This window comes from Aedes aegypti, chromosome 3 (assembly GCF_002204515.2).
Source record: "Aedes aegypti strain LVP_AGWG chromosome 3, AaegL5.0 Primary Assembly, whole genome shotgun sequence".
Taxonomy (NCBI): Eukaryota; Metazoa; Arthropoda; class Insecta; order Diptera; family Culicidae; genus Aedes; species Aedes aegypti.
Window position 1 is genome coordinate 209197450 of NC_035109.1, and position 18032 is coordinate 209215481.

Below are 18032 nucleotides of genomic sequence, written 5' to 3' on the forward strand. Positions count from 1 at the left end.
AGATGCTGGAGGGGATCATCGAGGGGCTCTTCCCGCGCCACAACCCTAGCCCATGGCCTCCTTTTGTAGGACAGCCGGGGATTGGGGCTGGTGATGAGGATAGAGTAACTGATGAGGAACTTGTAGGGATTGCAAAATCCCTAAGCATGGGGAAGGCACCAGGCCCGGACGGAGTTCCAAACCTGGCCCTCAAAGTCGCAATCTTGGAGGCTCCCGGTATGTTCAGATCTGCTATGCAGATATGCCTGGACGAGGGAGTATTTCCAGATGCGTGGAAGAGGCAGAGCCTGGTACTATTGCCAAAGGCGGGGAAACCACCCGGTGACCCGTCGGCGTATAGACCAATTTGCTTGATTGACACGGTGGGGAAAGTGCTCGAGAAGATCATCCTCAACAGACTGTCGAGGTACACCGAGGGTGTAAATGGTCTCTCAGGCAACCAGTTCGGCTTCCGGAAAGGGAGGTCCACTGTAGACGCTATTCTGGCGGTTAAGAAAACCGCTGAGATAGCACTCCAGCGTAAGAGGAGGGGTATTCGCTACTGCGCAGTAGTGACTCTGGATGTAAGGAATGCATTTAATAGTGCCAGTTGGGCGGCTATTGCTGATGCGCTCCTGCGTCTGGGGATACCCGAGTACCTGTACAAGATTCTCGGAAGTTACTTCCAGAATCGGGTATTAGTCTATGACACAGAGGTGGGTCGGAAGTGCTTTCACATAACCTCAGGAGTCCCGCAAGGTTCCATCCTGGGTCCGGTGTTATGGAATGTCATGTACGACGAGGTGTTGAGATTGAAATTCCCGGCGGGTGTGGTCATCGTTGGCTTTGCCGACGATATTACGCTGGAGGTCTACGGTGAATCGATCGAAGAAGTGGAATTGACTGCAGCCCACTCGATCGCAATTGTGGAGGAGTGGATGAGCTCCAGGAAACTGGAATTGGCTCACCACAAAACGGAGGCTGTTGTTGTCAACAACCGAAAGTCGGCGCAGCAAGCGGTGATCAGTGTAGGCGACTGCACAATCACTTCGAAGCGCTCCGTCAAACACTTGGGGGTGATGATCGACGACAAGCTTACCTTCGGTAGCCATGTCGATTATGCCTGCAAGAGAGCCTCCACAGCTATTGTGGCACTGTCCCGGATGATGTCCAATAGCTCTGCGGTGTACGCCAGCAAGCGTAAGCTTCTGGCCAGTGTCGCCTCGTCCATACTGAGGTATGGTGGCCCGGCTTGGGGCACGGCTTTGAGTACCGATAGCTACCGTAGCAAGCTAGAGAGTACTTATAGGCTAATGTGCCTGAGGGTTGCGAGCGCGTACCGTACCGTGTCACACGATGCACTTTGTGTCATCACCGGTATGATGCCTATTGGTATCCTTATCATGGAAGACATAGAGTGCTTCGAAATGCGCGGCACAAGAGGCATACGCAGGACTGCCAGACTGGCCTCCATGGTCAAATGGCAGCGTGCGTGGGACAGTTCCACCAAGGGAGTGTGGACTCACAGGTTGATTCCGAGGTTAGATATCTGGGTCAATAGGCGCCATGGGAACTAACATTCCACCTAACACAGGTCCTTTCGGGTCATGGATGCTTTAGACAATATCTACACCGTTTCGGTCATGCGGGTTCTCCCGAATGTCCAGTTTGTGCAGGTTTTAGAGGAAAACGGCGGAACACGTTTTGTTCGTGTGCCCGCGTTTCCGCACAATGCGTGACCGCATGTTTGCCACATGCGGTCGGGACACGACTCCGGACAATTTGGTCCAGAGGATGTGTGCAGACGAGTTTGGCTGGAATGCCGTTTCATCGGCTATCACCCACATCGTCTCGGAACTCCAAAGGAGGTGGCGTGTGGACTCGAGGAGTGACTAGTGCAGACGCTAATCAACAGGTGGTCCAAGGGTTCGCAGTCGGCTACGTAGGTCATACCGGTGCCCTACGGTCGAAATCGACCCTTACAGCGATTAAGTGGCCGCGGGGAGAACATCCTGGTAGCGCTGCTGTCGTGGCGCCGGCCTACTGGGTGGATACGAGCCTCTGGTTGTTCGGGGCAGGTGGAGGCCCCTTCGTCAGCAATCCCAGCTCGTGCTAGCTGATAGGGCCTGAGCCTTCAGTAGGTCAAATTGCGAAGCCCGCAGTATCAGTTCTTGATACCTGCGGTGCAGCTGGGCGCGGGCTTAGTGGTCGACCCTGCCCGCCTTCAGCGGACAACGGGAGGTGAGGACCACCCGGGAAGCTGGCAATGCGCCAGCATGCTACCTTGGTGGACCCCCATAAGCGTGTCATCGATGTTCGTTGCTGCATGGCTACGCAGCTAACCTGGAGGATGCGATGTGCAATAGCCCCTCTCCGAAGCAATGCCTTCTTGGTGGTCCCGGAGAGACGAAGGGTTTGGCGGCAATGGAAATGGTTTAGTGGGTCGGGGGTGTAGTCCTGTTTACTGCTTGTACGTAGTAAATGGTCCCCAACCCCACACTCCTGGACCTCGGTCCGGAGTCTGTTGAGCAGATTATCCCCCCATTGCTTAGAAGGAAAAAAAAAAAAAAAAAAAAAAAAGGCCCGAAATGCTACTAGAGTGGTTAAAGTGAAGTACGAAATAGTTTTATTAAAAGGTCCTCATTTCCCATTTCATTTCATCACTCACTATCGACACTATCACGTATACCACCGAATATCACTCATCAACTTTCAGACTTCAGATATATTATCCATTAGGTATATCATTTTTCATTATCACAACTATACATTTTCATCAAATAGGGGAGTCTGTAGCCTTGAGCTTACGCTTTCGCTTCATAAGCGTAAGGTCATGGGTTCGATTCCCAGCCCCTCCACAAAAAAAAAAACCCGTCCAGCCACCAGAAGACGCCTCACGGAGGACCGTGCTTTGGGGAGCACATCCATCCTCCGTCAGTATTAGATGGTGACTGAGACAAACTGACCCTCTTCGCAGGCAACTATCCTCACTAACAGCAGAGCTATCTCCTACCTGCTCGGTGTGAGAGTAAAAAGAGTAGGAGAGAGTGTAGATGTAAATATAGATAAATTAAAAATAGATCTGTATCGGTAAAGAAGAAGCTACAGATCAGCTGATTCCGGCACAGTAGTGGCCACGAGCACAGAGTGCCTTAAAAAAAATTTCATCAAAATTACATCACACCATTTTCATATAAATTCAATGTTATTATCATTTACATCTGTTATCATTACTACTTAGTTACTTAATTAAAAGATATTGAATTATTTTTTTATTATTTATGTTGCTGTAGAGTCATTCAAACTGTTCAAACTACGATCAAGAAAGTTACATTAAAAAAAATCACTTCGATCCATTCTTTTGCACTCGCTGTCATTATAAAAACTTTTATCAAACATGTGTGAAGAACTAGGCCATAGTGTTTATCATCAGAGAAATGATTGCAAAATCTATTATGGCCATTGTTAATCTAGTAGGGTTTATATAATTATTATTTGTATACCTAAAAAATTATCACAACCACTTCCAATGCCATTTTCATCACAATGCATTTTTTCAAACATCATTGTGCACCGTCACAATCACTATTTTTTTTAACGACGAGTGTACGCAGAGTTTCACCAAACACACATTCTTATGTTGCATTATAAAACGATTGAACACACGTTGGCTTCGAAACTTAACCATCATTATTGATTAGTACAAAGGATACTACAGCTCGTGTAAACGAACTGAACCATCAACAACCAGCACTGGTTTATAAGTAACTACTGAGCCCTGGCGGTCCCCCCTCCGTTCGAAGAGGACCTGATAATATGCCGAACATATTAACAGATCCTCCGCCTGAATGCAGCCGTTTCATAAAAATCATTAACCGTTAGAGGTGTGCCAAAGTATTGGGAAGGTAATATGTTTCACAGACGAATATTATTATGGTGCACCTTCTACATTGGCACCGTCAAACCCTGTGATCGTGGCCGTTAATAGAAATGTTATGTTGTTCGTTCAAGAAAAGTAAAGAAATTACTTGACTGAATGGGTCAAGAAATTTTCTACAGAGAGCCTTTTTTGAAATTTCTTCTCAACTGCGTAGGACCCAGCACTAATTTTCGACCCATCCATACGATTTTGGCCTACTTTGTATGGAAATCCGAAAATTGTCACAAAATTCTTGTAGATCGAAAATTAGTGCTTTTCTCCAACTACGATCATAAAAATGTGATTTTCTGGACAATTTTTGGGAAGAAAATTTCCACGCATCGAAATAGGTGATTCCTTTTCTTGTCAGTCGCAAACCATCCTTAAAATTATAAAAAAAACAAGATATATTCTAGTTTAAAAGTATATAAATGCGCTTCAGCTCAACTTATTCAAGTAATGTTGTAATTGTATTATAAAATCAATAAATTGCAAAACAGGAGCATATTTTGGAATGTTTCATAGTTTAACTTAAGTTTCAATAATGTCCACTTAATAATTATTCAAATGTACGCTACTCTACATCTGAACAACGTGGAGAAGGATTGAAGTAATCATATAAAGCATTGGAATTTAGTTTTGGGTATGGAGTTGGGTCAATTTTATACATTAATACAATATTTTTCCATTATCCAAAGACGAAAGGAAATGGAAACAGTGTTTATGAATGTCGAATAATAGATGACACCTATGACCTACATTATTGATGAAGTATTTTAAATTTAAAAAATCATTATTTGATCGTTTTTTTTATAAACTTTATGTTAAAACAGTGCCCTGTACAAATACGAAATTCGACCACTGTATATAGATTTCTGGACGAATGGTGCATTTTGGGGAGCGAAATTCTAGGGAATGGTTTTCTGGAGAATGTTATGGAACCCATCTAACCGTTACGCATCCATTACTCACCGATATTCGCCGGATAGGGTACCTCCCGACACGCAGGGTCCAAATTAATGAGATAGGGATTGTGCTCGTCGTGTTTATATTGCGCTAGTTTGCGTACGAAAGTGGTTTTACCGGATCCCGCCATTCCCAGCACTATCAAACAGATGGGTTTGGTTGCTTGGGAAGAAGGTCCATCGTCTGTGTCCATTTTCTGGCTGGTGGTAGACATTAAGATTGGTTTTCTACACTAGAAATCGATTAAGGTATTAATTTGACCGGCACGTAAAACAAGCACCAAAGTAAATAAGCGGCCCGCACGAGAAGCACGCGTTGTTTAAACTGAATCTGCTCTGTTTACCCACAGAAGAAAGAGCAAAGCGAAATGTCAAACTAATTTTACCGACTGGCTGCGGCAGTAAGTGGGTTTGGGTTTCAAGCGGTTCAACCATTACACCGGCTACGATATGGATCAATAGAAATGTTCCACAACAGAGGGAGAGAACGGACACGGAGAAAACGAAGTACTCAAAATTGAGTTTTTTTATACTCAAAATCAAGTAAAGACTGTGGAACTTTAGAATTGGGTGATTTTCATTCTGCTAAATACGTAAATTTTACCCAACTTTTGAGTTGTTCAACGAAAACTCAATTTTGAGTATAAATAAACTTGTTCAATTTTTCATCTGTTCAATACAAAATGTTATTTTAAACGAAATTAGTCATTCAACGTATTTGCAATCGCTCTGAAATTGCAATCCCATCAATGTTAGAGAACTGTAAATGTTTCAATCATATAAATGAAAATCGCTCATTAATTTTCCAAACACTCAAAAAACGCAAAGTTGAGTAGAAATAACTCAACGCATGTAATTTAGGCTGCGTTCTAGACTTTGAGTAGTTTAAACTCAAATTTGGATGAAAAAACGCAACAGCCATTTTGGAATGGTCATTCTAGACAAGTCATCAATAGTGTAAGACGTAAACGTCATTTTCTTAATATTTTTAATAAAATTTGTAAAGAAAAACTAAAATTTTGTTCAAGTTGTATTAATTGAAGCTGCACTAGTGTTCCTGACGTTGTTTTGTGCAAAACTCGGGGAGCTGACCAGCAAATATACTGGAATATAAGGTAAATATTTCACATAACTTTCACCGATGAAAATAATGTCAAACGATCTCATTCTTTTTCAGATATTTGTTTGTTGTACACGATTGGCACAACCCAGAAGTCACTTTCTCCGATGAATTTTTTGTGCGGTTCCCGATAGCCACCCCATTCCAACAACAGTGGCTGTAAGCTGACTCAAGAATTGCACCGGTTTCGGCTCTGGTACCGATTTCTCATCCTCCGGATCTTGTTTTGCGCAGAAAGTACAAGAGCTCAATACTTACACTGAGTACAACGCGTTTCGCATTGGCGCATTACTCCAGCACTTCCAGGCCAACATCCCTCGGGCATGGTCCACCAACGCTCCGGGCAATGATATCGTCTGCTGCATTGGATCCCTACCGAGGCGCACTGAAACTAAAATGCTCCTCCACATAGTGAACTAAAAACTTCGACGTTCGTCAACTTATTTTACATACAATTTAATTCATTTTGTTAATAGTTGTAATTTCACGATAATCCAATACTGAGTTTTTCAATAAATAATAAATGGTAATAATGCAGCTTCAAAACGAAGGAAAATAAATGGTTTCAAAACTACAATTAAATTCTGTTTCTCCTAATAAATTACAAAATCATGACAGATGCATTTTGCTTCGAAAACTACTTATTTTTAAGTATTTTTACCAAAGGTTACGTTGGGTAAAAATAACCTACTGCCTCAATTTGGTGCAACTACTCAAATTTGAGTACTAGGGTATTTACTCAAATTTGGGGTAACGCACGAAGGTGCCGAGTTGGGTTAGAAGAACCCAAATTTGAGTACTTCATTTTCTCCGTGGAAGAGAACCGCTACACTGATTCACTTTCATTTATTTTGCTTTACCACAGATAACAGACGTTGAAGTCCGTTTGTAAAACTGTGTAAGCCAATTAATGGTCATTTTGAATGGCAATACAAGTAGCAACATTGTGGTGGCGCTGTCATCGCTAAGTTCCCATGACGATGACCGTGGTGAATATGAAATATTTCAAGATACTGATATTCACCACTTATTGACGCAATTTGTTGTGTGGCGGCGCTAGTGATTGCAAGGAGTTTCAATTTGAATATTTACATAGGTTTTCAGAAAATTTTCGTTCTAGCATAAACATCTGTTATCTGTGGCTTTATTAACGTGAATTTTTACACATTTGGCTAGTTCTTCACTCGTTCAAGATAGCCAGATGGGCTCCAAATAAAGTGTTTGAAGGCTGAACCTACACACAGCGAACAGGACTATCTAAATATATACATTTTGCCTTATGAAAGGTAGAATGATTATTGCAATGTGAGCGCTTTGTGTATCGTTCTAGCATCACTCCACATCAAGGCGTCAATATGCGCGTGGTATACGCAAGGGCCTATCGATCGCAAGGTTCTTGCTTAGATTCCAGGATGCCGCGCAAACATTTTTTGTTTTCGTATTTTGCTTTCATAAGGCAAATTTATGAATTTCAACACGATTCCTTGTGGCGAATATTCATAAGGGGTCTTACAGGGGATAGCCCCTTAAATTGAACTTCGCAGTCGACCCATTTGAGCTTTGACAGTCGAGTAGAACAAAGTTGACAGATGATTGGTTATTCTCAAATTTACGGGAGCATAAAATAATTTTCGAACTGTCAAGTTTTACCATGCTTCAGAGAAGGGTTATTTTTAACCGGAGGGAAAATAACTATCGAGCGGTCAAATTTTAATTAAAAGTTAAATGAATCGGTGAAACGGTTCACACCCTTAGTATAGAAAACACGTTTGAATTATAACTGTACAAATTATGCTACGGGACGAGCTGTCATTACGTAAATTGAAATGTCATTGTGTCTATACAGACTGAAATATTCATTAATCAGTTATAATGTCAAAATTTAGATATTAAAGTGCAATAAAATTGTGTTATACTTAGGGCTGATTCACAAATTTCATATCGCTGAAGGGGGTGGGTGAGTGTCTTTGAGTTGTTACAGTTCATACAAAATTTGAAAAATATTCAAACAAAATGCGTTACGAGGGAGTGGTGGGTGTCAAAAATGGACATTTTTGGCGTTATGAAATTTGTGAGCAGGCCCTTAGAAAAATGTGCTCCTTCAATCGAGCTAGGAAATATTGTAACTTTTTCATTATTAAACAACCTAAATCCAGCATTGAATGTCAACTTCATATGAAAAATCCAAAAAATTCCAGCAGTGAATGTCAAAGAGCAGGACAGTCAACTTATGTCGAATTCGTTTTTGAACCTAGGTTGGAACTGGCGCAACCCGTTCTGAATCACAGTTTCAACCCCAACCCGGTTCAGGTTCGATCGAACCACATTTTGCTTGACGTTGGTTTATTTATGTGTTGATCACCGACCCAGTTCCTAAAAACCAAAACGACATTAGAGTGATGAAAGAGGGGCTGAAAAGAAGAATTTCTCGAGACGTCACCAATGTTCTCCTCTATAACCAGCGTTGCCAACCTTCCAGATTTGTCTGGAATATTCCAGATTTTTGAGGCCCCATTTTACAAAAATCTGGAGTATCCAGATAAAATTTGAAATGAATTTGTAAGGTTTTGTAAATAATTTGTAAGGTTCTCCATATACGATATAAGCAATCCAGACTTTTCCAGACAAATTTTCAAAATCTTCCAGATCCCTGTCTATAACCCTAAAAATCTATCTAATTTCTGTAGGTGAACATGACGGTGTAACATTGTACAGTAAAATTGATCGGTTCCTGTGCACGACGCCAAAAGCTCTGATCTGGAATAGGGTCTTTGTCCTTTATTATTATTTTTTATTTCCAAAATTATTCTGATTCTGAAGTTTGTTTTGAAACTATAACTTTTTTTATTTTAATAATTTTAAACGCTTCAGAGGTGCTTACTTGTAAGAAAAATAATACAAGAGCCTAATAAATAGATGAAACAAGCTATATGGCCAATATACCTCCATGAAGACTAAATTGGTCCTCTTGCCCTACAGAACACGAGAAGCCGACGAATCCAAACGATCGACACTCGCGTACACAACTACAGTTTGCTTCCAGCAAGCGGTAAAGTCTGTTTGGTTTTGTTTCCGTAATCTTGTAATCAGTGATATTCAACGTGTTTTTGACGTATTAAGTTACTTTCTGTTGAATTTCAGGTAAGAATTAATGATAACCATGGTTTACCATTAAATTTATAAGCATTTGGTTTTCAGTTATTTTCTAGACTTCCCCAGAAATGAATCCAAGCGAATGGTTTAGCGAAATTTCGGAACAGCTATGGCCGAATCAATGCTTTTCGCTGAAGGTGAAAAGGGTTCTCCACGAAGAGCGCTCCAAGTTCCAGGATATTAAATTGTTGGATACGTAAGTGTGTAATTATAGAGTGTTTAAACGGGTTTCTTTGAAGTGATTTAATCATTCCAACACGTGGCGGCTTATTTAGTGAGATTCAAGAGTATCAATCGCTGTGTACCCATTTTGGTGATAAGGCCAACTCTATGTGCTTTTGCTTTCATTGACACAACATTGAGATTAGTAGCTTGTCTATCAATCTTCGAAGGTCAATGTTTAGTAACCGGTCAAAACACAAGAATCTGGAATGCTTGGAAAGTAAATTTAGTGAGCCTTATTTAGGTGAATATTTATTCATCATTAGTTTGTCATTACATACAGAATGTTTTTCTGAGATATTTCTCAAAATATACGAGTAATCTTGCGTGTAATCTATACAACTAATAAGGCGTGTTCCAAGATTATTATTTTCTTAGATGCCCTCAAATATTATATCAGATTTTCCTGAAGAAACATATCCGGTATTCATCATTAACATCTAAACAGATAACACTGAACCAACAATTTTACGCCACAATACTCGGTTCGTGGCCGCATCTCTCCATCCTCGGTTCTGCCCTACACTCGCCAAATCGATACGCACTTGATCCGCCCACCTAGCTCGCTGCGCTCCCCGCCATCTTGTACCGACCGGATCTGAAGCGAACACCATCTTTGCAGGGTCGCTGTCCGGCATTCTTGCAAGATGCCCTGCCCATCGTATCCTTCCAGCTATGGCCACCTTCTGGATACTGGGTTCGCCGTAGAGTTAGGCGAGCTCGTAGTCCATCTTTCGCCGTCACACACCGTCAAAGATCATCCTAAGTACCCGACGTTCGAAGACTCCAAGTGCTTGCAGGTCCTTCTCGAGCATCGTCCACGTTTCATGCCCGTTGAAGACTACCGGCCTTATGAGCGTTTTGTACATAGTACATTTGGTGTGAGTGTGAATCTTTTTTGACCGCAGCTTCTTGTGGAGGCCATAGTAGGCCCGACTTCCAGTGATGATGCACCTCCGTATTTCACGGCTAACGTCAGCCGTCAGCAAGAATCCAAGGTAGACGAACTCGTCGATCACCTCGAAGGTATCCCCGTCTATCGTAACACTGCTACCTAGGCGAGCGCTGTTGCACTCGGCCGCTCCAGTTGGCATGTACTTTGTCTTGGACGCATTCACCACCAGCCCAACTTTTGCTGCCTCGCGTTTCAGGCAGGTGTATTGGTCTGCCACCTTTTCAAAAGGTTCGGCCGACAATGTCCATATCATCCGCGAAGCAAACAATTGACTGGATCTCGTAAAAATCGTTCCCCGGCTGTTAAGCCCGGCTCTCCGCATAACACCTTCTAGCGCAATATTTAACAACAGGCACGAAAGTCCATCACAATCTTTCTTGTAGATGGGGCATATTACCCCTTCCTTCCACTCATCCGGTAGCTGTTCTGTTTCCCAGATTGTGCCTATCAGACAGTGCAGACAAAAGGCCAGCTTCTCCGAGCCCATCATTATGAGTTCAGCTCCGATACCATCCTTACAAGCAGCTTTATTGTTCTTGAGCTGGTGAATGGCATCCTTAACCTCCCTCAAAGTGGGGGCTGGTTGACTTCCATCGTCCGCAGTACTGACGAAGGCATTTCCTCCGGCATCTCGTCGTTCATTGTCTGCGCTCTCAGCGCCATTCAGGTGTTCGTCGAAGTGCTGCTTCACTTTTCGATCACCTCAGGGTCATCCGTCAAAATGCTCCCATCCTTATCCCTGAACATCTCGGGTCGAAGTCTCCGTGATGGGTCAAAACAACTTAACGTTAGGGCCCATTCACAAGTTTCATAACGCTGAAGGGGGTGGGTGGGTGTCCTCGTGCTGTTACGGCTCATACAGTATTTGTAAAATGTTCCTACAAAAAGCGTTACAAGGAAGTGGGTGGGTGTCGAAAAGGCGTTATGAAATTTGTGAATAAACTCTTAGGTAAACTCTAGAAATCCTTTATAAGAGAGATTCGCGGAAGCTGACATTTCTGTCAAAGTGTGAGCCAATCGAGCAGCGAGAGCTGTCAAAGTGTGAGCCAAACGAACATGCGTTATGTTTGTTTTGAACTTTTCTTGAGGAGTAATGTTATCCACTTGAAATTATTTCGGTAAAAGTAATTTTGCATGAAGCAAAAAAAAAAGAAATATTTTTCTTTTTTTAATTTTTTTCAATGCGATTTTTAGTTGTTGATTTTTTGGGCTGTTTATTGGTTTGAATGTGTAGCTCAAAGATCTATAACGAAACAAAATAATATTTTTAGCGATGATGAAGTCATGTCCGTGTTACAATATTGTTCTCGACGCCGAGCAAAATCAGCACTGCTGGTCTGTTGCCAAATATTTCCATTTTTCTTCCGCGTATCTCTCTATATAGGATCACTAGTAAACTCGAAAGAAGCCAAATTTGGCTTATTCCATTGAACTTCGACGCTGGGTCGGTGCATCTCTCTCTGTTTTTGACAACATTGCTGTTGCGAGAGAGGCAAAACAACCCAACCGTGGGTAAAAACTAAATGCAGTTTACCTAAATTTGAGTAAAAAGAACTTATTTTTTGGGTACTCTGATTTCTCCGTGTAGATGTTCGGAGAACCATAGTGCGCAGTTTATCTTAGAGTCCTTCTCTGGCACTCGGACGATGATCAGCCGTCCCTGACATGGGGAACAGACGCTGTTGTGAGCCGCTTCTAACTTGGAGTACAGACGCTCCAGGGTTGCAAGAGCAAACCTCCCTTTCCTGTTAGCATACGGCCAAAGTTCCACCGGGGCCGCATCGTTGCACATCAGTTGGATGACATTGTCAACGTTTAAGTGTCACCAAGAATGGCTTTCATCTCCTCTCGTTCCAAATCGAATCGCAGGCATGCAAAAATTACATGCTCCGGAATTTCTCCCGTGTTGATGCACTCGGGACACGATGACGACCTTGTGTGGCCGAACCTGTGCAAGTATTGACATCGTGTCTTCTTATCCACATCTACATATGTACTTGGGATAAGACGATGTGTCTATCTGCCAGTCGGAGCTTAACCACACCGGTGTTGCCATTTCCTGGTGGTGTCAGCACGTACTCTTTCTCGAACTCCTCTTGTGTGGCGGTCCCTGCAGCACTCGCTATTTTCCTCGATAAGAAGGCTGATAGCTATGATCCCTGCTATCATACAGACTGCCTCCGATGAGATGGTGCGCTACGAACTTGAAATTCGCATAGCCATCAACCTATAAGGTACCGCGGGGCAAGTGGGTAAATGGGGTAAGTGAAAACAATTGATATATTTTACTGAATATGTGAATTAACGTTTTAAACTCATGCGTAAACCTTTGAGGCCATTGAGAACATTACGATAGGTAAGAGATTTCTGAGATTTTTCAGCCATTATTGCATAATAGAGTGAAAAATAGTTAACCTGTCAACTGTTACTGCGTAACAAGTTGGCGGCGTACAATCTTATTTTAATATTTTCAGTGGAAAAAAGTTGCGGAAAATAATTTCCTGTACCACTTCTTAGTTGTCCTCTGTGACAGTTTCAAACTGCAATAAACAAAGTTTTAGAATTAATTCGACGTAGACCTAAAAATAATTAAATTTAAACACCGACAATTTTCTTATCAGGTGGGGCAAGTGAAAAGTTTATCATTAGAGATTGAATTTGTGTTTTCTCTTTAAGTCGCCATAAGTAAACATGGTTCGCAATTATCATATAAAAACATAACGTGCTGAAAATTCAAGAAACACTGTAGTCAAGCGTTAAAAGCTATTAGAAATCATGGAAATTCTCTAAAAGATATTGCCAAACATTACAATATCAGTATGTCTGTAGGCTGTACTTCGGGCAGCCAATTAAAAGGAAGACGTTGACTGAAAAGTTGCAATATTAGAGAACACACGGAAATCTCGTGGAATGTATATGTAAAGCTAGTTCAAAACATAAAAATGGGGTATAGGTCTATCCACATAAAAAAGACCCTAAATACGTTATTGAAGGATTCCGTTTGATTTCTCCCGAAGAGTTATCCGACGTCATATCTGACTTTCTCAAAAACAAATAACGAGCGGTGGAAATTCTACAGAGCAGAAATGCAATTGCTGTCCTATATTGTAAGAACAAACATTGGAAACGTTGCAGTTTTAATGTTTTTGAATCATTTCAACTAACATAACTGAACAGAAGAAAATTGAAGTGAAAAGAATAACATTTTCTTTGTTTACATGTTACTTATGTTATTGTTCATTGGGAAGCCTTAACAAGTGTTAAAGCTAATAGAAATCGTGAATATAACTTTTAGTTTTTGAATTTATTGTTCAAAACGGTAAACTTTCCACTTGCCCCACTTTTGGGGCAAGTGAAAAGTAAGAAGACATTTTTCAAAAACTTTTTCTGTATTTTTTTCTTCAATTTTTCATAAAAATCAATTTCAGCATGCTGCTTATATATGGTGGGAGTCAAGCTAAAAAATATACACAACCTCATTTGTTTCAATTTTAAGTCTCTAGAATTGGAAGAATCTCAACTATGCGAATTCCATTACCCACTTGCCCCACGGTACCTTACATCGATCTCGTTTATTTCGGTCTTCAGTGCAGTCACCCATGCTGGACCTCCATATCTTCTTCTTCTGTTTGGCATTACGTCCTCACTAGGGCAAAGCCTTCTTCTCTGCTCAGTGTTCTTATGAGCACTTTCACAGTTATTAGCTGAAGAAAGCCTCACCTTCATATCTGATGATCGATGTTGTCACTTCTTGCTGCTTTTAATCGACGAGTCGTTTGCCGGGATAACGCCGATATTACCTTCGCCGCTTTTTCCAGATATAGTCTATATGTTTGTTGAAATTAAGAGGAAAATAACCTTCATCGTTTTACAACTTTTAAAAACCAGTTTTTTTGCTCAAAATGTTAGCAACGTTCAAGAAAATCTATCATTGCATTACACTGGCTATCTGGATAGCAATGATTTTTATGGGGATTCCTTTAAATTTGAACAAAAAAACTGGTTTTTCGTTTTTGATGATTGCTGATGATTGAATGGTGGATTCTTGAGCCTTAAGCCGATCATCAATCATCATCCCCAGATGATTGGTAACTGTGTAAGAGCTCATAGAACACTAAGCTGAGAAGCAGACTCTGCCCCAGGGGAGACGTAATGTCAAAAAAGAAGAAGACTAAGTAACAAGGAATTCACCTTTCAGAATTTTTTGATAGAATTTTTTGAGGACTTCTTTTTAACACTTTTTGATTAGTTTTTATTGGTTCTTTTTTATCTCTTTCTGTTCCTATTATCGGTGACTAATTTTCGATCTCTTTTTCAAGCATGAGGTCTCTAAAGCTCTTATATTTTAGATACTCAGTCGTTACCAGCCCTGAACATTTCTATCCCGGAAAGATCCTCGACTGACGAGATTCGAACCCAGGGGGAGAAGATTCGAAAACATATTCTTGCGACTAGTATTTACCGCTACGCCTGAAAAAGCTTCATGCGGGTTAAAGAAAACTGTAACTAAAACCACGTAGAAACCCTCTCCTTCTCGTGGTTTATCATGATCTTTTGTTAGACATCCCTTCTTAATAGAATCACGTGGTCTATTGGCAACTCCTTACATCGTGTAACTTTTGTCTAATTATGTTTATAGCTACTCCCATGGCATCGTCTTGGTTCTTGACGGTATCATTCAATGTACGGAACGGGATGAGTTCGCCTACCAGGAGATGATTTCGTTTCTTCCACTGTGCTGCCATCCGAACCCCAAGAAGGTGTTGATCGTCGGTGGAGGAGACGGAGGCGTTGCCCGGGAAGTGGTAAAACATCCACTAGTGGAAGAGGTTCACCAGGTGGAAATCGATGACCGTGTGGTTGAGCTGTCGAAAAAATATCTCCCCTTCATGGCATGTGGATTCGATTCGCCAAAGCTGAAGCTTACGATTGGTGATGGTTTCGAGTACATGAAGCAGCGGGAAGGCGAATTCGATGTTATCATCACGGATAGTAGCGATCCGATTGGTCCTGCCGAGTCACTTTTCCAGGAATCGTATTTCGCTTTGGCCAAGAAAGCGCTACGACCGAACGGAATAATTTGCTCACAGGGGGGCACCTTCTGGATTGATATGGATCACATTAAAAGTACACTAGATCACTGCAGGAAACATTTCCCTGTTGTGGGATACGGAGTGGCATCGGTGCCGTCCTACCCAACGGGCCAAATAGGATTTTTCATCGCCAGTTCAAATGAGGTAGATCATGAAAAAAGCTGCGTTCTTTATATAAACTTATGTCTTTCTGTAATTTCAGAATACCAAGCTGAACGAACCAGCAAAGACATTCACCGATGAGGAAATCGACGAAATGAAATTGCGCTACTATACAACGGATATCCACAAGGCTGCATTCACGTTGCCAAGATATGCCGCCAAGAAGCTTTACTGATGTGCGCACGAATGGGATTAGTTGAACAATAATGTACAATTTCGTTGTATCTATCAATTTGGAATCTTTTATTCTTTGCTTATTGTGCAAATTTTATATACATTTATAATATACACGATATAAACGTTGCAAGCTTTCGTTACTCTATATTACGTCCTATGATTTTGCTTGCTTAGAACCGCTCGCCGACAGGTTTGATGGTCAGTTCATGAACCTAAAAAAATTAAAAGGAAAATATGTTTTGACATTCTGTTTGTGCTAAAAAAGTTACTTTATCAGTGCGAATTTATCAATATGACCCCAAATGTGATAAATTCGCGAAATTTAAATAGATTTTGGATTTTGCTACTGTTTTGGAAAGAAAATTCAATTTAGTTTCACTTAAAAATATAAAAAAATCAAACGGAGGATGGTTCATCGTGGGTTTATAGTAAAAAGAGTTTTAACTATTGTTTAAACTTATTTCGAAAAAAAATATACTTTTTGCAATTTGTCATCGTAATAGGCTGTTTTTCATCACGCCAATCTGTCATGAAACGGCTTACTTTCCTTCACTGAAGTATGCAGTGCGGGAATAGTCATTACGCAACGCTTTCTCATTACGTAACTGTTTTGAGTTGCGTAATAAATCATTACACATTTTTTTATAAATTGTAAAACAATGGTGAATACATTCCAATATAGATTCTGATACCCTCAAGTGGTCTTTTACGAAATTGCAAAAAATGTTGTACGTAACTCGTTGCAGAACTCGATTTTTATAGCACTCTTCGTAATTATCCTACTCATTATCGCCTCGTAGGATAAATTTACGACTCGTGCTGTAAAAATCATCATTCTGCAACTTGTTCCGTAAACTACTATTAAGATTCCCGCTTTAGCGTTAGGTACGTAATCAATTGATGTTGCCATAGGCATAATATGTGCTAGCGGTGCTAGCGCAAGGTTATGCGTACCTGGACATGCGGTGGCGTTGATAATACGTATGTTACTGCCTGTGCGATATCTTCCGGATTGAGGAGGGGAAACTTAACGTCCGTGAGCTCTAAAATTTCCGTTTTCACCGCCCCGGGGCTTATACTCTGGAAATAGATATTCATCAAATCTGAGTAGTATTTTTCCTAGGATTTATTACGTTAACCAAGCGTGGAACTTTCATTATGATTGATACAATATATCACAGACAAACAGCCGTAACTCGCTCACTGCTAAACCCCTCTACCAAAAGTTTTTTTATTTTCGATTTTTTCAGCATTTTTACCAGTTTTCGAAATACTCTTCTATTATGTCATCTGTGTCGTTTTTGATAAATGGTTACCTGGTTTTATAGATATTTAAAGTTCCTTTGAGAAACGACACTTTGTTTGACATTTTGTTTTGAGTCAATGTATCAAAGATTCAGGAATTTCTTTAACCCCTCTACCAGCAGCTTCATTTTTTACCGCAACAAAATATTTAAATCGCGATAGCTTTAATTTTAAATTTTCATATCTTATGCTCGAGATTTTTCACGCTTGAGTTGTACCTTATGCAGTTCAACAGCCATGTGTTGGATAATCAATTTGTTTTATTTGTCTTTTTTCACTCAAAGTCTTATTTTATTATCATTATTATTATATATCTTTATCCCTTCACAAGGAAGTCTTCACTGAAATGTTAAGTGACTACCGGGTACCCCCGTTGGTTTGACCACATTTAATCTGAACACTTTTTAATCTGTACCCCGCTAATTTGCACATCGTTCAGATTAAAAATGGTTCAAATGGTTCATTTAGTTCATGGAACGGATTGAAGTGAGATGGAACCATGGGGTAAGACACTCATTAATATTGCTATTAATATCGGTTAATATGGATTAATATATATTATTTTTATGATACCATCAAGGTAGCTACGATTTTCCTAAAGACATCTGACAGAAGTATCTTGAATTGAAGTGAATGTAGGGGGCTTATAATCAAGCGGCTATGGATCGTGGATTGTATGTCTTGTGGACCAGATATACCACAGGAGACAAATTGCAGCGGAATCGAGTTGCGGAATGGCCCAGAAATCGTAGAAAGATGTGGGAGCTTCACCGAATGTGATGCATTTTACAAGAAGCCAGTCTCCTTCTAGCCAGACTACCAGATGGATGTTTGCATCAAACAGTGTGATCTGCATCGGACGGATTTCTCATATATTTTGCTCAATATACATAATGGAGGTGGGGACGTTCTAAGCACTGAATTTATTAGTGGTAGTATGGGGAATATCCTGATCTGCAGAGACCTGTCAGGTATAGATTCT

General features: G+C 40.9%; 2 protein-coding genes across 3 annotated transcripts in view; one reads left to right on the plus strand and one right to left on the minus strand.

Annotated features, from left to right (window-relative positions):
- Positions 1–5197, minus strand: part of LOC5572854 (GPN-loop GTPase 1) — a 28581-nt gene extending 23384 nt beyond the window's left edge. Inside the window, exon 1 of the mRNA XM_001660563.2 lies at positions 4871–5197. Within this exon, the coding sequence (XP_001660613.1) occupies positions 4871–5078 (208 nt within the window). The 5' untranslated portion in view covers positions 5079–5197. The remainder of the gene's footprint in view (positions 1–4870) is intronic.
- A 3637-nt stretch (positions 5198–8834) lies between these two features.
- On the plus strand, positions 8835–15875 carry LOC5572853 (spermidine synthase). 2 transcript variants are annotated; one of them, XM_001660564.2, is made up of 4 exons: positions 8835–9124; positions 9182–9332; positions 14953–15550; positions 15609–15875. In XM_001660564.2, exons 2-4 carry the CDS (start codon positions 9205–9207, stop codon positions 15741–15743), a joined length of 861 nt encoding a protein of 286 aa, XP_001660614.1. In that variant the 5' UTR covers positions 8835–9124; positions 9182–9204; the 3' UTR covers positions 15744–15875. The 2 variants fall into 2 exon arrangements, with proteins under 2 accessions (XP_001660614.1, XP_021705917.1); XM_021850225.1 differs by lacking the exons at positions 8835–9124; positions 9182–9332 and adding an exon at positions 12534–12574.
- Positions 15876–18032: the final 2157 nt, after the last annotated feature.